The sequence below is a fragment of the Rattus norvegicus genome, chromosome 5, assembly GCF_021556685.1.
Source record: "Rattus norvegicus strain SHRSP/BbbUtx chromosome 5, alternate assembly SHRSP_T2T, whole genome shotgun sequence".
In the NCBI taxonomy this organism is placed as follows: Eukaryota; Metazoa; Chordata; class Mammalia; order Rodentia; family Muridae; genus Rattus; species Rattus norvegicus.
The window spans coordinates 120,316,851-120,337,675 of NC_141538.1; the positions used below are offsets into that span (position 1 = coordinate 120,316,851).

At 37.2% G+C, this 20,825-nt stretch overlaps 1 protein-coding gene across 34 annotated transcripts in view; it reads right to left on the bottom strand.

The window, feature by feature from the left end:
* Itgb3bp (integrin subunit beta 3 binding protein) overlaps positions 1–20,825 on the bottom strand; it is a 65,066-nt gene that overhangs the window by 31,178 nt on the left and 13,063 nt on the right. For 15 of the 34 annotated variants that reach the window (XR_015619846.1, XR_015619844.1, XR_015619845.1 and 12 more), the window contains 2 exons: positions 18,871–18,913; positions 2,760–2,895 (listed from right to left, as the gene is read on the bottom strand). The exons of 5 other annotated variants lie outside the window; for them this stretch is intronic. Coding sequence is in view for 18 of the 29 variants with exons in the window: in XM_087549799.1 (XP_087405925.1) it covers positions 2,760–2,895; positions 18,871–18,913 (179 nt within the window). In the remaining 11 variants the exon portion in view is untranslated. Of the gene's footprint in view, positions 1–2,759; positions 2,896–11,009; positions 11,048–18,870; positions 18,914–20,825 lie in introns of all 34 variants that reach the window. 14 more of the 34 variants (XR_015619847.1, XR_015619848.1, XM_087549800.1 and 11 more) reach the window with 3 other exon arrangements.

Sequence of the window (20,825 nt, forward strand, 5' to 3'; positions counted from 1 at the left end):
TAGTTAATAGTTTTCTTTTCATTATAGTCTTCTTAAAAAGTAGCCACAATATTATGCCTGGCTTGGAGGCACACACCTTTAATCCTAGCACTTGGGAAGCAAGAGGCGGCAGATCACTGAGGTCAAGGCCAAACTGGTCTACAGAGTAAGTTCCAGGAGAGCAGGGCTGCACAGCAAGACCCTGTCTTGAAAAACCAAACCAAAGGGACAAACCAAACAACAGCAACAACCCCACCCCAATACATACCAGGCTGAGGAGTCATTTCATTACATCTGCATTTTTCTCTCTAGGTTACATACACATGTTTTAACATTTGTATTCTTGACTCTTTTTAATAACAGCTTTACAAAACACCGATTATAAGTGTGTCGTCACTGAATCTGGACTACATTCAGAATTGTATTTGAAATTTCTGGGAGGGATCCAGGGAAACTTTTCCTTAACTAATGAAAATAGCTTTCAGTTAGATAAGGCTTGGAAGCATAATCAATGATGATAAGGACAATGTTTAGCATACAGCACTTACCAGGGCAGCCACTGTTTTAAACAAGTTGCATGAAATAACCTGAGCTGGGATGGTGGTACATGTTCACGATCCCAGTACTCCTGAGACAGAGGCAGAAGGACCAAAAACTCAGAGTCAGCAAGGGCACTGCAAGACTAAGTGTGGAAAGAAGACAAGAGCTGCTAAACATGGGAAGAAAACTGGGTAGGTACTTGATGAATGGCTTTTCAAAATCCAATAAGGGTTTGCGGGGTTGAGAAGATGACTCCGTGGGTAAAGTGCTTGTCACACAACCCTGACAATCTGAGTTCAGTCCCAGGAATACATGCAAAAGGTCAGTGTGGAGTGCACATTTATAACCCAGTGTCCCTACCAAAGATGGGAGGCAGAGACAGGAGAATAGCTCTGGAGCTCACATGCCAGCCAGCTTAGAGAACACAACCCGCTGCAGAAACAAGTGACGGAAGACGGAAGGCCAGGGTTGTGTGCAGAAGTTGCCCTTTGACCTCCACCTTCCATCTGTGAGACTTGAACATGCAAAATCTAAGTAAACAGGTTTGGGGTTTAATATAAAGTATATTAAGAAGCAAGTAGAAATAAAACATCTTTTAAATGTTATTAAAATTTCCCATTAGACTTCGAACAATATTTTAAAAGGGGAAAACATAAAGGAGGTCATGATCTCATCTGAATTTTTAATTACTCATAAGTGACATTTTCTAATTTGAAACATATAATATCTGGTAACAATTTAGACTTTATGACTTCTAAACCATGTGGAAGATTTATTGGGATTGAAATATGATTACAAATAATGTGGTTTTATTCGGGACCTTAACAAATTTCTATATGTGATGTGATGTGTGTATGTCTGTACATGTACATATACAACTATCAAAGTAAATTAAATACATATGTCACTTTAATTAATAACTAGAATGAATCAGTAGTCAGCACATAAGTCAAAAACTAGATACTGCCTGCACCTCAGAAACCCTTGCCGTTTGACTTTTTAGAAAAGAGCGTACTTAGTACCGATAATGTGATAATTACCCATATAAATGTCAAGGGAAATCATGTGACCAATCTTTTTATGGGCAAAAGGAATGTTCCCTAAAGTCCATATTTAATTTCAATATGGAAATTGAGTATGTATCTTCTTAAAATCTATTGAGATGTTCAGAGATATGCAATCTCTAAGCTATTATTTTTTTAATTAATGTACATGCTATACATATAGTTTTTATAAACTATAGAACCTGAGAGAAATGTATAGACTTTCATAAATTTTGTGAAAACAAACATAATATTAATGTAGCTTTAGAGTAAAAGCATTTGACTAAATTAAAATCAGAGACTAAAAAACTTAATATCATTAATAATGTATTTCATTAAACAAATTAGGTAAAATGAGACCAATTTCTATATAGATTCTAGCATATGCTTAATATCTAATAAATGTTAAGCAATAAAATATGAATTAGGTTAGTCACAGTGTATCTAAAATACATTTTACTAAATTTGAGCCTATTTAAAATTTTATATTATAGAGAATGGCATGTCACTGATTCATGACTTCTTACAATATAAAAAAATTAAGCATATGAAATTGAGACATGTGCCTTTAAATATAGATCTTAGAAATAAACTATTAGAGAGCAACAAAACCATATATCAGAATTAAATGAACAATATTGTTTTATATAAAAATTACATTATATAGGTAGATTATCCTACCTATATGGAAAATTTTTGTAGTTTTTTTAAACAAATGCATTTAAAATAAGAAGGGCATGAGACACAATAAAGATAAACTTTAATATAAACTATATACGAAATGTGGGTAAAGCTAAATGGACAGTATGGATAAAAACAACATTGAGAAGTAGCCCTCTTAAACTGCACTGTGGCAGTATCTGAGTTATATGCCCTTTAATTTATGCACATGATGGATAGCTTGTTAAGGGCATATCTGTAACCATTATAATTGATAGTAGCTGAAGGCAGTCAGGCCATAATTTCTATTTAATGGATGGGATAGTAAGGGAACAGCAGCGGCATTTTAAAATAAGTGCCTACGAAGTTTACATTTATGTCCAAAGTAACATTTACATTCTAGCCTTTTCTATGTTAAATTCCTTAGAAGAGAGAAAATCCAGCTGCAACAGGAGCTATATATTACTAAATCAAAATCTTGATTTAACCAATAACTAGAAAAATCTTGCCATAAGTGGAAAAGAATGTTCAACTAACCATTTGATGGTCCGTCTCTGTGCTCTTGTTCTTTGGGGGTTCTGGGAGAGGAAAATGGGCTCAATTGATAAGTTCCAGTAGTTGGAGAAAAAGCTGTAATACTTTTCTTCCTCATGATTTTTGAAGGACCAAATGACTAGAAATAAATAATAATTTGGGAGAGAAGTACTTACATTTAGTTATACATCTTTGAAAATACCTTAAGTAGCTCACAAAAACTCAAATTAATACTATTTTCTTGTTCTTTTAGATCGTGAATGTATTTATCACCTTCAAAGTGACCAGTATTCCTCTCAAATGAGGTAGTCACTTCAAATCTGTACGATAATCTCAATTTGATACATTGACATTATTTAGATTAATAATGCTACCTCAACGTGAAACATTGCTAACTTCTGATATGTCCCAACAGTTTTATAGCTGAGGAGTCCGGCCAGCACATTCTCACTGCTGCAGTATGTAATGTAATGCGTAATTAGGGAGACAGACCAGAAGGAAAACTCTCAAAGGAAAACTCTCAGAGGCGCTTACTACTAAGACCGAGAAGGAAATTCTAAGCAAGCTCATTGCTCTCCTCACTCAATCTTGTGTCAGTGTTCTGCTTAAGAATAATTAAGTCTCGGGGCTGGGGATTTAGCTCAGTGGTAGAGCGCTTACCTAGGAAGCGCAAGGCCCTGGGTTCGGTCCCCAGCTCCGAAAAAAAAAAAAGAATAAAAAAAAAAAAAAAGAATAATTAAGTCTCGGTTTCTGCCTGTGCCCAGAGCTGACCCTGTGCCACAGCTCCCTACATCCAGATTCCACTGAGAGAGAGCTGGATTCTCAGAAGTGTTGACACTCTTGAGAGCACAGGTGAGACCACCACTTCAGCTGACACTCCTGGCCCAAGAGGAACCCGCCTGGAACCCTCAGGACACAGAAAATGAGGAGCAGATTAGGTCAGGACCCTTCCGCCTGCATCCTGAGCTGACCCTCTACCACAGCTCTCTGTACCCAGTTCTTGCAGGGAGATAGCTAATCTCCCAGTAATGTTGACACACAGGTTTACAGGAGGGTCAAGCCAGCAAGACCAGCTAACATCAGAGATAAGCAGATGGTGAGAGGCAAGGGCAAGAACCTTAGCAACAGAAACCAAGGCCACTTGGCATCTTCAGAACCCAGTTCTCCTACCACAGCAAGCTCTGGATACCCCAACCCACTGGAAGAGCAAGATTCTGATTTAAAATGCAACTAATGATGATGTTACAGCACTTTAAGAAGGACATAAATAACTCCCTTAAAGAAATACCAGACAACACAGGTAAACAGGTAGAAGCCCTTAAAGAGGAAAGACAAAAATCCCATAAAAAATTACAGGAAACATAACCAAACAGGAGAAGGAATTGAACAAAACCATTCAGGATCTAAAAATGGAAATGGAAACAATAAAGAAATCACAAAGGGAGACAACACTGAAGATAGAAAACCTAGGAAAGAGATCAGGAGTCATACATGCAAGCATCACCACCAGAATACAAGAGATAGAAGAGAGAATCTCAGGGGCAGAAGATACCATAAAACATTGACATAACTGTCAAAGATGATGTAAAATGCAAAAGCTCCTAGCCCAAAACAGGAAATCCAGGACACAATGAGAAGATCAAACCTGAGGCTAATAGATGTAGAAGAGAGCGAAGGTTCCCAAGTTAAAGGGTCACAAACCTGAGGCTAATAGATGTAGAAGAGAGCGAAGATTCCCAAGTTAAAGGGTCACAAACCTGAGGCTAATAGATGTAGAAGAGAGCGAAGATTCCCAAGTTAAAGGGTCAATAATATCTTCAACAAAATTATAGAAGAAAACTTCCCTAACCTAAAGAAAAAGATGCTCATAAACATACAAGAAGCCTACAGAACTCCAAATAGATTGGACCAGAAAAGAAATTCCTCCTGTCACATAATAGTTAAAATACCAAATGCACAAAACAAAGAAAGAATATTAAAAGCAGTAAGGGAAAAAGATTAAGTAACATAAAGGCAGACCTATCAGAATTATACCAGACTTCTCACAAGAGACTATGGAAGCCAGAAGATCCTGGACAGATGTCATACATACTCTAGGAGAACACAAATGCCAGCCCAGGCTACTATATCCAACAAAACTCTCAATTAACATAGATGGAGAAACCAAGATATTCCATGACAAAACCAAATTACACAGTATCTTTCTACAAATCCAGCCCTACACAGGATAATAGATGGAAAACTGCAACACAAGGAAGGAAACTACATCATAGAAAAAGCAAGAAAGAAATCTTGCAAAAAAAAAAAAAAAAACAAAACAAAAGAAGACAGCCACACAAACATAATTCTAGCTCTAACAAGAAAAATACCAGGAAACAACAATCACTGGTCCCTAATTTCTCTCAACATCAATGGACTCAATTCCTCAATAAAAAGAGATAGATTAACAGATTGGATACATAAAGAGGATCCAGCATCTTGCTAGATACAGGAAATATACCTCAGTGACAAAGATAGACACTGCCTCAGAATAAAAGGCTGAAAAACAATTTTCCAAGCAAATGATCCCAAGAAAAAGCTGGAGTAGCAACTCTAATATTGAATAAAATAGACTTTCAACCAAAAGGTATCAAAAAAGATAAGAAAGGGGGGTTGGGGATTTAGTTCAGTGGTAGAGCGCTTGCCTAGCAAGCACAAGGCCATGGGTTCGGTCCCCAGCTCCAAAAAAAGAAAAAAAAAAGATAAGAAAGGTCACTTCATACTCAATAAGGAAAAATCTACTAAAATGAATTCTCAATTCTGAATATCTATACTCCAAATGCAAGGGCAACTACATTCATAACCTTACTAAAACTCAAAGTACATATTGCACCTCACACAATAATACTGGGCGACTTCAACACCCCACTCTTATCAATGGACAGATTATGGGAAAAAAACTAAAGAGAGAGATAGAAAAACTAACAGAAGTTACGAACCAAATGAATTTAACAGATATCTATAGAATATTTCATCCTCAAACAAAGGAATATACCTTATTCTCAGCACCTCATGGTACCTTCTCCAAAACTGACCATGTAACAGGCCTCAACAGATACAAGAAGACTGAAATAATCCCATACATGCTATCAGATCACCACAGACTAAGGCTGGTCTTCAATAACAACAAAAACGACAGAAAGCCCATATATACATGGAAGCTGAACAATTCTCTACTCAATGATAACTTGGCCAAGGAAGAAATAAAGAACAGAATTAAACACTTTTTAGAATTTAATGAAAATGAAGGCACAACATATCTAAACTTATGGGACACAATGAAAGCACTGCTAAGAGGAAAAACTCATAGATCTGAGGACCTCCAAAAAGAACCTGGAAAGAGCATACACTAGGAGCTTGACAGCACACCTCAAAGCTCTAAACAAAAAGAAGCAAATACACCCAAGAGGAGTAGATGGAAGGAAATAATCAAACTCAGGGCTGAAATCAACCAAGTGGAAACAAAAAGAACTATACAAAGAATCAATAAAACCAAGAGCTGGTTCTTTGAGAAAAATCAACAACTTAGATAAACTTTTAGCCAGACTAACCAGAGGGCACAGAAACAGTATCTAAATTAACAAAATCGGAAATGAAAATGGAGACTTAACAGAAACTGAGGAAATTAAAAAAAAAATCATCAGATCCTATTATAAAAGCCTATAGTCAATAAAACTGGAAAATCTGGATGAAATGGACAGTTTTCTAGACAGATACCAAGTACCAGAGTTAAACCAGGATCAGATAAACCATCTAAATTGTCCCATAACTCCTAAAGAAATAGAAGCAGTCATTAAAAGTCTCCCAACAAAAAAAGTCCAGGTCCAGATGGGTTCAGTGCAGAATTCTATCAGACCTTCATAGAAGACCTCATACCAATACTATCCAAACTATTCCACAAAATAGAAACAGAAGGAACACTACCCAATTCCTCCATGAACCCACAATTATACCTAAACCACACAAAGATCGAACCAAAGAAAGAAAACCAGACCAATTTCCCTTATCAATATTGATGCAAAATTACTCAATAAAATTCTCGCAAACCAAATCCAAGAACACATCAAAATTATCATCCATCATAATTGAGTAGGCTTCATCCCAGGAATGAAAGGTTGGTTCAATATACGGAAATCCATTAAGGTAATGCACTATATAAACAAACTTAAAGGAAAAAGGAAAAAAAAAACACATGATCATCTCATTAGATGCTGAGAAAGCATTTTTTTTTTTTTTTGGTTCTTTTTTTCGGAGCTGGGGACCGAACCCAGGGCCTTGCGCTTCCTAGGCAAGCGCTCTACCACTGAGCTAAATCCCCAACCCCGAGAAAGCATTTGACAAAATTCAATTATCCCTTCATGATAAAAGTCTTGGAAAGATGAGGAATTCAAGGCCCTTATCTAAAGATAGTAAAAGTAATATACAGCAAACTAGTAGCCAACATCAAACTAAATGGAGAGAAACTTGAAGCAATCCCATTAAAATCAGGGACTAGACAAGGCTTCCCACTCTCTCCCCACCTATTGAATATAGTACTTGAAGTCCTAGCCAGACCAATCAGAAAACAAAAGGAGATCAAAGGGATACAAATTGGAAAGGAAGAAGTCAAAATATCACTATTTGCAGATGACATGATAGTATATTTAAGTAACCCCAAAAGTTCCACCAGAGAACTCCTACAGCTGATTAAAAAACTTCAGCAAAATGGCTGGATATAAAATTAACTCAAACAAATCAGTAGCCTTCCTCTACTCAAAGGATAAACAGGCTGAGAAAGAAATTAGGGAAATATCACCCTTCCCAATAGACCCAAATAATATAAAATACCTTGGTATGACTCTAACCAAGCAAGTGAAAGATCTGTATGACCAGAACTTCAAGCCTCTGAAGGAAGAAACTGAAGAAGATCTCAGAAGATGGAAAGATCTCCCACGCTCATGGATTGGCAATATTAATATAGTAAAAATGGCCATCTTGCCAAAAGTAATCTACAGATTCAATGCAATCCCCATCAAAATTCCAACTCAATACTTCATAGAGTTAGGAAGAGCAACTTGCAAATTCATTTGGAGTAACAAAAAACCCAGGATAGGGAAAACTATCTTCAACACTGAAAGACCTTTTGGGGGGAATCACCATTCCTAACCTCATGCTGTATTACAGAGCAATAGTGATAAAAACTGTATGGTATTGGTACAGAGACAGGCAGGTAGATCAGTGGAATAGAATTGAAGACTCAGAAATACACCCACACATCCATGGCCACTTGATCTTTGACAAAGGAGCTAAAACCGTCCAGTGGAAAAGACAGTACTTTCAACAAATGATGCTGGTTCAACTGGAGGTCAGCATGTAGAAGAATGCAAATTGGCCCATTTTTATCACCCTGTACAAAGCTTGAGTCCATGTGGATCTAGGACCTCCACACAAAACCAGAACACTCAAACTAACAGAAGAAAAAGTGGGGAAGAGACTCAAACACATGGGCACTGGGGAAAATTTCCTGGACAGAACACCAATGGCTTATGCTCTAAGATCAAGAATCGACAAATGAGACCTCATAAAACTGCAAAGCTTCTGTAAGGCCAAAGATACTGTCATTAGGACAAAACAGCAACTAACAGATTGGAAAAAGATCTTTACCAATCTTACATCTGATAGAGGGTTAATATCTAATATATGCAAAGAAATGAAAAAGTTAGACTCCTGAGAATCATATACCCCTATTAAAAAAGGGGTACAAAGCTAAACAAAGAATTCTCAACTGAGGAATATGGAATGGCTGAGAAGTACCTAAAGAAATGTTCAACATCCTTAGTCAGGGAAATGCAAATCAAAACAACCCTGAGATTTCACCTCACACCAGTGAGAATGGCTAAGATCACAAACTCAGGTGACAGCAGATGCTGGTGAGGATGTGGAGACAAAGGAACACTCCTCCATTGTTGGTGAGATTGCTAGCTGGTAATGACTCTAGAAATCAGTCTGGTGGTTCCTCTGAAAATTGGACATAGTACTACCTGAGGACCCAGCTATACCACTCCTGTGCATATACCCAAAAGATGCTCCAACATATAACAAGGACACGTGCTCCACTATGTTCATAGAAGCCTTATTTATAATAGCCAGAAGCTGGAAAGAACCCAGATGTCCCTCAACAGAAGAATGGATACAGAAAATGTGGTATATTTACACAACAGAGTATTACTCAGCTATTAAAAACAATGACTTCATAAAATCCATAGGCAAATGGATGGAACTAGAATATATCCCGAGCGAGGTAACACAATCACAAAAATATAAACATGGTATGCACTCATTGATAAGTGAATATTAGCCCAAAAGCTCAGATAGGGGGTTTATGGCTGGGAAACTGGGAAAGGGGATAACATTTTAAGTATAAATTAAAAAAATTCCAATAAAAAAAGAGTAAGTCAGTGTGCAAACAACTGAGCCCACCACTTACATCCTCTTAAGCATTTGGCTTGAACTACACAACTTTTTCTAAATATTCATTATCACTCTTTTAATTGTTTGGTCCTCAATTCCTCTAAGCCTTGTTTTTCCATTATGTTTATTGGTCACTCAACTAATATGTGTAAGGAAAGATAATGAGGGGCTCAGGAGATAATTCAGCTCAAGGGCCTGAGCTCACATTTCCACAATCCATATAAAGCCAGATTAAATAAAACCCATCTGTAATCTCAGCCTTCTTATGACAAGTTGGTAAATGGAGAAATGAGAGTCCAGTAAGCATGAGGACCTAGGATGAGATTCTCACAGTCCACATAAAGCCAGACATGGCGGCACATGGCAGCACTCTTAATTCTTCTACAGCAAGATGGGAGGTAGAGATAGAAGCCCTGGAAGACATAATTTTGTCAGCTAGCCTGGCAAACAGTGACAATCAGTCACAAAATCAAATCACAGTTCAGACAATCAGTCCCAAACAGTGCAGAAGGTGAAGACCAACACTGAAGGTTGTCCTTTGACTTCTACAAATGTATCATGGCTTCTGCACACTCACATTCTCTCTCTGACTTCTACCCATGTGACCCAGCATTATCATTTTCCCTCTTCACAACACCCCCCTTCTCTTGATTTTAAAAGAAAAAGATAAATTTCCATCGTCTCAAAGACTGCTATCCAAAAGTTAAATGAGCCTGAGATGAGGTTTTAAGTTAATATATCTGTGAGAAATTCAAAAGAGAAAGAACTATCAAAGTGGGCTGCAGGTTCTTATGAGTGGGAAGGATGGGCTGAAATAAGAGAATGGAAAAGGCAGGAAAGGGAGTTGGGGGTGTGGCTCAGTTGTCAGAGTGCTTGCCCAGCACTCACAGCCCAGGTTCGAATCCCTAGGAAGAATAATTTGGGCACAATGGTGACTGCCTATAAATCTCAGCCATCAGGAAGTGGAGGCACACTGTGCAGGTAAGCCCATCTTGAGAAACACAAAATTGTGTCTCAGAAAAAAATAAGACAGGGTAAAGAGTCTGATATCAAGAGTGTTGAGTGCACAGGATGAGCTCAGAGCATAATGAAAAGGTCTCCAGGCTCAGATATTGTCAAAGCCACAGAATAATTTTAGCTTGGACACTGTCTTCGAACATTCCATAAATCTCTATGGTCAAGTGTTCTTTAATACACCCATAGCAGTGCCACCTTTAAAGGTAACCTTGGTATTTGTTCTAGAAACTATAGGTCAAATTTTCTTATAGTTAATATTGTTTGGGGGGGGAACAAAGGCATGTATTTTATATATCTGCAGTTGCAAAAATTGTACTCGAAATCTTTTTAAAAATACCTTTATAAATCCAACCATTGTGCCGCTGTATCTCTAATGCAATCCTTCCTGTGAGGTGAAAAGGGTTCTAAGTCTCTTTATCAGGTAATTACCACTACCTCTCCATATTGAGCTTTCACCTGTTTATACGGATTCAGTCATAAACTATGACATTTACCCAAGCCTTACTCAACTTCTCCAAGAATTTATTGTCTAGAATGATTTCACTGTGTATGTACAAGAAATGAAAGTTACTACCCCATTGTACGTTTATGTCCATCTGTTTCCCTATTTTCACCAAAAATTATTTTATCCAATGTCTAAACATTGCAACTGTAGATAACATATTTCTTCTTGACAACAGTTCTATAGCTTTCAGGAAATACGTGTATGTGTGTGTACGTGTATGTGTTAATACTAAGAATTCTCACCTCTTCACTACCTTCTTTCTTCTCAGTCACTTCTGTTGCTTAAAAAAGAAAAATGTTTTAGCTAGAACCATCACACATAGAGAGAAGACGGAGACACTGCCCTTGCCTACTGTCTCACCAAAGCATCCCACAGCAATTGCGCATCCTAGTGTGCCCTATTGTGTGCACAAACTTCCCCAAGGGCTTCTTTTCCTCTAACTTTTAATTTGTGAAGATTCAGAACAAGCAATTCTAGTATCCTAAGAATTCCATCCTGCCTTCCTCCAAGCTTTGAGAGACTTACACATTACCTCCAATAATGGGAAGGGATTAAGAGAGACTGGGTTACTAATTAAGAGGTCAGCAAGGAAAAGTACCATTTATTGATCCTTTTAGGAAAAACAACAACAAAATAAAAAACAAAAGGTAAGAAGATTAGAGATTAGAGTCAGCTAGAAAAGGCAAAGAATTCAGGATGCAAACAAAATGTGGTAGACACTACCCCACTTCTCTAACTCATGTGTGCTTCGAATATTTACTGACACCTAGAAGTATTTAACACTACTACAAATCAAAGAAAAAGTGACCTAAGATTTAGTCTATCATCAACCCAATCACTACTACTGTACTTTTTGTTAAGAGGTCAAACCTTTTATCTTAGCAAAACTAAAATTTGAGCATAGATCTTTCTGCTAAAAAAAAAAATCAATGCTCTCTCTATAATTTCAAATAGATATGGCATTTGCCTTTGATATCCTTCATGAATTGTAGCTCTCTTTGTCACCTTTTTTAAAGCACGGTCAACCAAAAAGGTGCCTGCATTTTATTGATTTTGTACCTGTTATAAACAGTCTGGAAAGTACTAACTAAGGGTTCTTTTACAGTGAAATATGGGATATAAAATTATTATTATGAACTATTTACTGCTATCACTAGAATACTTAAAACACGAACTATTCTGTTAACTCAGGATTCTCATGCCTCAGTCTCGTCAGTGCTGGGATTACACGTATGTGTCACTATGCCTGTTGGATTATTAATGTTACTCTGGTTGGTAAGGTTATTGGAATGGCCCATCTATGGTAATTATGGCATACTACCAGTATGGAATTTATATTAGGACACTCTGAAGACTAATTGTGCTTTTCATCTTGGATCTACCAGTTCTCAGCTGCCACAATTATCATTCTTAACGGTGCTAGCAACACTGGAATTTTGCTGTTGCTTTTACTGTTGCTACAGGGAACAAAAACCACTTTGTACTTATGTAGTAATCCTATAGGGATATCAGGGGAAGAACAGAAACACACATGCACAAAAAGGGAGGTGCTGAGCAGATGTAGGTGGATCTAGGAGTTCAAGGCTAGGGTGGCCTCTATAGTGAATTCCAGAACAGCCAGGGCTACAAGTGTGTGTGTGTGTGTGTGTGTGTGTGTGTGTGTGTGTGTCCCCATGTGTAGTACATTAGATTTATGGTAGCAGAAACAATCTTGATAAGATCTTTGATATATAGGGTTACCCACTGTTAAAAAACATTACATTATGTACTTAAGAACTTAAGATCTATGAATTTAATTATATATAATATAGCAGTAAATGTTTTAAAGAAAACAAATCGTTGGCTGAAGGTGCTACATTGTATTTATTTACTGGTTTGTTTATTTATTTATTTATTTATTTATTTTGGTTCTTTTCTTTCAGAGCTGTGGTTTGTTTATTTTGTTTGTGATGCAGGATCTCCCTCTGTAGCACAGGCTATACTGGAACTCACCTCATAGCTCAGGCTACTTCCTCCACACAAAAATCCTCCTTGCTTCAGCTTCTCAAGTGCATCCTGAGTGACAGGCACTACCATGTTAATTTGTCTTCTGCAACTTACTTAATTTTATATTTATTTATTTAGTTTATGTGTGTGTAACTTTCAAGATCATATTTCTCCTTCCACCATGAAGATTCCAGACATGGAACTCAATTTATAAGCCTTAGCTATAATCCTTGTCTGCTGAGTCACTTTGCTAGCCCATCTTCCATAATTCTCAAGAAACTTTAATTTTAAAAGGCATTCCTAACACCACAAAGAATATATATTATCGAACTATTACTATCTCACACTATAATCCTCAGAAAGGTTTTTTAAGTGAAATATGTTCAGGGTTATTTCTAATCATACTTTCATAGACCCCTTTATTTTTCTAGAATGTTGTGAAGTCCATTCAACACACTTTTTAGTTACTAAAGTATGGTTTACATAAAGTGCATAGATGTTGTTTTACTCGATAGGCTCTGGCAGTATGCATCGATGTGCCTCTACTGAGATCTGCATGTTCATCACACCTTTCCTTCTGCCTCTCCCAGCCCCAAGGCAACAACTACACACAGCTGCTGCCTCTTGAGAGCTTCATTTATGTGAAGCACATAACCTGCTTATTTGACTCCTGCTTAGCATGTTCTTGAGCTGTTATAATGTGCTGTTTCATTGGCAGGTAGTTTTCCTTTGTTTAAATATGCCATAATTTGCTTTTCCATTTTCCTCTATATGGACATGTGAGTTGTTTCCAGTTTGAGATTATGAGGAATGAAGTTGCTAAGGACACTCGTGTACATTACCTTTGTGTATCTATGATTTTTACTTTATTGGGGTATCTAAGAGTGTACAGGATGGATATGGGCTTAACTATACCCATATCTAGTTTGACAGCTTCACTGTAAACTTCTATTGATAGCTGCGTTTCAACTCTCCCCATTTTCACCAGCCCCTGTTGGCTGGCTCGCTGGCTTGCCTTAGCCATACTAATGACACTACAGAATCCTTTATTTTGGATCCTAGACGGGGAATAGTTATATCCCTTTGTGATTCTACACCCTTTTCCTGATAATCAGTGTCTGCTAATTATCTACTTAAACACTACCTTTTGTTAAGTGTTTTGATGGACAAGGTTAAAAGCCATCATGTTATAAGGTCAAAATAAGTTCATTCCTGTTTTATGTAACACTGTTTCATGCATTTGGCTAGGTCTTGACCCATTTTCTGGAATTTGACATGTTCCATGCCCAATATCCTGACCTCCATCCTTATATAAGTTATTCTGTCAAATAATTTTGAAATGCTCAGCCAAGTACCTATGTAACCAAAATTCCTCAGGAAATTCCCATCACTTGAAAACTTTCTAGTCTTGTAGTTTTGGGGTCTATATAAACTCTACCTTTTCCTGTGTTCGAAAATATATTTGTAAACCCTGTTTTAGGGAGATAGCCCTGTCTAACAGAAAATAAGCTTGCATAATTTGACCAAAGAATTTAGGAAGTGGTTTTTGCTCTCATTCAGTGAGTGGGATTAACAGTTTGGTCAAGTTTTTGCATTTTTCTATTTATTTACTCTTATTTATCTATTTTGCACATAAGTCTTGTCAGATACATGCATGACAAATATTTTCTTCTCAATCTATAGCCTGCTTATTCGTTTTCTTTCATCTCTTTTTCATTTTAAAATTTTTTATTTTAAAACTTTAAAACAAAAATATATTTCCAATTTAAAAAAATCACTGGTGTTTCTTCAGTTTTTAATGTGATTGTTCAATCAATAGAAAAAAATTAACTTGGGGTTGGGGATTTAGCTCAGTGGTAGAGCGCTTGCCTAGGAAGTGCAAGGCCCGGGGTTCGGTCCCCAGCTCCGAAAAAAAGAACCAAAAAAAAAAAAAAAAAGAAAAAAAAAAGAAAAAAATTAACTTGAATAAAATCTAATTTATTAACTTTTCTCTTTTAAATGTTTTTTTTTTATGTCTTGAGAAATTTTTGGCTCCTATAAATTCACAAAGATGAATTCTTATATTTTCCTCCAAGGCTTTATACTTTTGGCTAACTTTAATACTATGATGCTGTGTATAGTAGTATACTCCTTTAATCCCAGCACTTACTTGGGAGGCAAAGGCAGGCAAGTCTCTGAGTTCAAGGACAGCCTAGTCTACAGAGTGAGCTCTCTGCTCCCACAACCAGCAGCACACAATGACTTGCAACTCCAGCTCTCAGAGGGAGTTAGGCCTCTGCCCTTCCTTCACTTGAATTCATATGAACATACCCACATAACATATAGATACATATGCATATACATACACACATATAAGTTTAAAATCTTTCTTCATATGGATATTGTTTATTAAAGATTTTTTACATTGAACACAGTATTTAGAATTGTTTAATAAATTTGGACAACTATGAAAGATAACATAAACCAAAATTTTCAAGAGAATAAAGAGTCAAGTGATATTTAAACCATTAGACCAAAGGAAAAATAGCCCTGGCCTATGGAACAAGAACTTCAAGTAGTGGTGTCTCATACCATGGTTCTGCTGTTTATCAGTTTCCCATTGTGGTCATATAATTTGTCTGGACTTGAGTTTCTTTCCTTATCTACCATGGTGAATAAAACAGGATGGGTAGGTAGAGTGGAGGCCGATGGCAATGCCATGTGTCTCAGGCTGGGATAAATGGCTTCACCCTCTCTTTGATCTTGGTGAGAAGAAGAAATAAGGGCAAAGGAATTCCAACTGTGTCATTTAAACAACAGAGACAGTCTGAGGAAACTCTCCACAGAACCTACGTGCTTTGGCTGAGGCCCCACTTCCACAGTCTTTAGTCTTCTCTGTCTCTGTTTCTCTCTCTGTGTGTCTTGGACTGTGAAGCTATTTTCCATTTTAGGAATATACTTTCTATGCCACAAATCATTGCATGTTGTAGGAGGGAATCTCTTAAGTAGATTGGGGCAAGGACAGAGTGGGGAACTGTCCTGATCACTGAGTATGACAGGCAGAGGGGGAGATATAGATTTACAATTCCTGAGTTACTGCCACCAATCCCCAGCACTGTGACATTATTTGCTGCTTTGGATTATACCTTGGTTTTAAATTTCTCCAGGAGGTCAAATACAGCCCATGTATGGAAATGATGTTCCCTATATATTAAATGCTTTTCTTAATATATTTAAAATTTGCATATGTTAACGAAAGGGCTTCATTTCTGGACTGTGTACTGAGATACACAAGCAATCACAGACAATGGGGCAGCAGTGTGAGCAGTGCACAGCGGGCACTCCTGCCTATCATCTTAACGACGCAGGGAACAGGACATGGACACAGTCTACTGAACTGCCACACTTTCTCCAGGAAGGGCTGGCTTTCCTACCAATGCCTTTTTGAAAGTCCTCTTGTTTAAGAACGTTTCATGAGTCATTTTCATCTTTTATTGTGTGTGTGGACATGTGTGGGCACAGGCACATATGTAAATGTGCCTATGTTTTGGAGTTGGATCTTTATACCTTTACATGAGCCCACAGAGTGAACTCAGCTCACATGCTTCTGAGGCTAGTGCCCTTACACGTAGTACCTTCTCACAAGCCCAAGACTCGGTTTTAGTAGGCAGGCAAAAGACTTAGTCTCCTTCTACTGGGCGACTGGAAATGAGTATAAGCAGGAATGTGGTGGAGAGGTGTTATAGCCTAGACCGGGGCCAGAAGGACGTAGAGAGCAAGGCAAGGTTTGGATGGCATGCCACAAAAGATCCCTACTGAAAACCTCTAATCGTAGAGAACACAACTAGCTTCACATGCCAGAGTCCTCCTTCACTGTGAACCAGTCACAGCTGCCATGTACAGTGATTGTGTGTAGGTGAGAAGGAAATGAGTTGGTAAGCATGGGATTTCAGAGATAGCGGAACATAAAGGGGAATACCTGGGATAGCAAATCAGTTGTCAAATAAGCACATCTTAGTGACAGTTCCCTAAGCACCCATCTGTGCTGCTATCTACAAATGAATTCACGAAAACACTTAACCTTTCAAAATTCTGGGCTTTTGGTTTCTAAAACGACCCATTAGTGAGACTTTTTTCACAATATCTGTAACCAGTGAACTGCCTGCTGTAGAGGTTTATGTGAAAGCACAGGAGTTAGGAGAAAGGGAAGCTCCCTTCCATATTGCAACACCACTGTGAACTTACATTACTGAGCTCAAACAGGGTAAGTGTAGTGAACACACTGTGTGCATGGTCCCTGATGGAAGGCAAGAAAGGGAAGATGGAAGTCATGTTGACCATGGAGGGACTTTTACATAGTCATGCAGAAACATCATCCTAAGAAAGTCACAGGACTGACCAAAAGACAGAGGAAATATAACTTCATGTTTATTGCTAGAAATTCTAAGATTAAGAGCATTTCAGATTTTCTGCTAGTGGTGGTAAAGACACTGACTTTGGGAAAATAAAATGAGTCTTTAGGATAGTGGATGAATGAGTCTATGTTAGCAGATTAAACAGTTTGCACATGGACAAGTGGCCTAAGACATACAACCTGTCCAGCCAGATTAAATCATGAAGAACTGGAAAATAGGAATAAATCAATAGCAAGTAGAGAAACTGAGTTAATATTCAGATAACTGACTTAAACGTACAGACCCAGAACAAATATAACAATATGTCTTCCAACACAACATAGTTCCCACCTAGATGCATCCCCATCTGAGGAAAACACAGACAGAAAGCTGGCTATGCAGACAGTTGTGCCCCATGAAAGAATGGGTTCACAATGGTCACTTTCCCTCTCAGGCGGTGCGTCTACCTCCCAAAGAACAGCTTTGGGGCAGGAAAGAACTATCTCATTTCAAGCTGGACTACCCATCTACCAAAATACCACTCTGACCAAAGAAACAGATGCAGAATTACAGTCACAGCTGCATTCTGCACACAAGGTGGATAATGGTATTCTAAATTGCTAATTACACCTTTAATGGTGTTTTTAGTGCCACTGCAGTATTTTGCCACCTTTGTATAATTAAAAAAAAAAAACACTCAGTAAGGTTTTAAAATGATTTTCTGTTTTGTTAAAACCAATGAGTCTTCCAAAAAGAAATCACTCTCCCTAGTCTCCGACAAGACGGGGTTTCTCTGTGTAGCCCTGGCTGTCCTGGAACTTCCTCTGTAGAGCACACTGGTCTCAAACTCAAGAGATCCACTTGCTTCTGCTGCCCAAGTGGTGGGTTTGAAGGCCTGGGCCACCACGCCCAGCTTAAAACTCATTCCTTGAAGTGGCAGACTCATGGGATTTTGTAAAAGCTCATTTATTAACGAACAATTTGTTTTAGTTTTCTTCCTTACTAATTACTTACATTTAAAATTAGAGAAATAATAAGTATGTTAGTCAGCGTTTATATCTAAAATCCATAGTTAGTATGGGAAGATTATTAGCTAGCATATATTGTGACATGTTGGCACTGGGAATATTCTATAACTAGATTTAGAAAAGTATACCAACAGCACAATTTTATTTTTATTGTTATTACCATGGTAAAATTTATATCCTAGCAGTAATCTATCATTTAATTTATGCCAGCATAGTTGAGGCAAATTTACATTTTGACATGATAATGTCACTGCTGTTTTGATATTTCTTTACTGGACAATAATATATGAACATACTGCTACACTTTCATATTGTTTCTTATATATGTAAGTGGCAAACTTCTGTAAACGAATTCCTTCTCGCATGTCTATCTCAAGTTGACTGGAAATTTTGACATGCTATATTAGAAAAATATTTTGTATGCAGATAACATTGTATCAATGAAAACTGTGTCATGTTTTTGATAAATGTTATATTTAGCAAGGTGACTCACTAGGCAAAAGTTACACACACAGTCATAATCGTGTAGTCACAATGCTCATTTGCTCTCAATCTTCCCTATCACCCTGACCATCCTCCCTTTCCTGTGACCCAGGCAGCCATGTAACTGAGGATTTTCTTGAAGTCAGCATACTCCTGCCTCCACCTAACATGTGATGGGATTACAGGCATGTGCTACAGCTGGCTGCAATCACAATCCTCAAACGAATACTTACATTTTCTTCAAACTGATCGTCCAGTTTCAGTGATCTTTTAACTCTGAAATAAAATATTTAAAGAAATTTTAGACTTGACATGCTTTATTTTAGGCTGATACTTTAGGATAAAGCAGAAATACTTGAAAACAATTTATTTTTACCAACTAAGTTTTATATTGCTTCTTAACGCAAAATGCCAAATTGGGGGAAAATACAATTATGATGATAAATTTGGATTTAATGGTTTTATTTGATCAATTCATTTTTAGTAGCATATTTTAATATGAGATCCTAATTAAAGATTTAAATGAATCATTTATTTATATATGTATCTTATATACAAGTACTATCATAAAATATAAATATTTAAGTTTTATTCTTCTTTGGTGGTGGTACTGGGTACTGAAATCAGGCCTTTGTGCTTGCTAGGTAAGATCTCTTACCACTGATTCATATCCCCAGACTAGTTTTTATTATAAAACATGAGTAAAAAAAAACCAGTTGTCTACATTAAAATACTATGAGGAAAAATTACACATAACAGTAAAATAATCTAAATATCTTTAATAGAGACACTGGAAAATCTCTTTGCAGGAACAGAGTGTTAAGTGGTACAGATATTTGTAAGGCAAAGTTTTGCACATTATCCTAGCATTGGACATGATTCAGAGCAAGCAGACTATGACTTAAAAGGGGAACAGATGCTCCATGTCTTTATAAGTCCCCAATCCATAAGAAACTATTTCTTGTTTCCTTCACTACACTGATTCAGGAACGTGTCAGGCTCTCTCTGTGTAAAATCTGTTCTGCTAAACGGGATGCCCAGCTGTTGGTGACAGTGCTTAGAAAGGAAAGTTGAATATTTATAATACTTTATTCCATACAGCTGCCTTCTAAAGAGCAGTCATCAACATTTTATGGGTCATAGACTAAATGCTCAAAGGAGAAAAAGGTCAATATAAATTAAAACTGGTTTTCCAAATGCAATATTAAAAGTACTTATTGATCTCTGAGAAAGAAATTACCTCAAGTATTAGAAAATTAGAGCATTCTGTAGAAGACTGCATTGTATTCTGTTTTATAGACTTTCTCCCAGGAAACTACAAAAGCATTTTCCTTTGTTTTTAAATGTTGTAACAATAGCTTGCATAAGAACATAAAGCTTGCCCTGATGCTGCTCAAAATATTATTGTTGTATTATCATTGGCTAATTCTTAGAGAATGCAATTCAGTGTTTAGATTTAAAGAGGTTTCAGATTAGATAATAAGTAGCTCTATGAACCGAGGAAATGTTAAACTGTCACGAAATCTACTTTGTGTTTGTTTAGAGTCTAAAGATGGGACTTACTAGATAAGACAGTAGTCAGTGGTAATAAGTATCCTAAGAAGATTTACTAGACAACAGGAGAAGACATGTGAGAAATGACTTAGTTCAGCCTATAGAGAAGTTTCTGCAACTTGCTCAATGTGACATGTGGTCAGTGAGGGAAACTCAGATCTATGGTAATGCATCATGATAAAGACATCTTTTGCATGCTGGAAAGAGACTGGGATCTTTTCTGGAGCTCATAGCCAAAGCTAGTAATCCATCTTGAGGACTGCCATCATATTGTGAATTCAGATTGTTTGTTTAGCTTGGCAATTCCATGTAATCAACTTTTACAACTAAGCTAATGCGTTACTGTAACCTTACATATGCACTCTTTCATGTCCCTGGCCCAGAGTAATGCATGTGTGATCTGATAATCATTTGCTGGAAACAGCACATAGGCTGAAAGCAGTCTTATAGATGAATATCCACCATAAATGTTAAACACAAAAATATGGGTACTGCTTGATTAACAATGATTCTTGAGATACTATTTATTATCTGGGTCAGTTGGGGTTAGCTGAAGTCAGTGACTTAATGCTTGGTAAAACTGTTAAGAGACTTTTGTAAAATATCCCTCATTCCCTCCCCCATGTACTTTTTG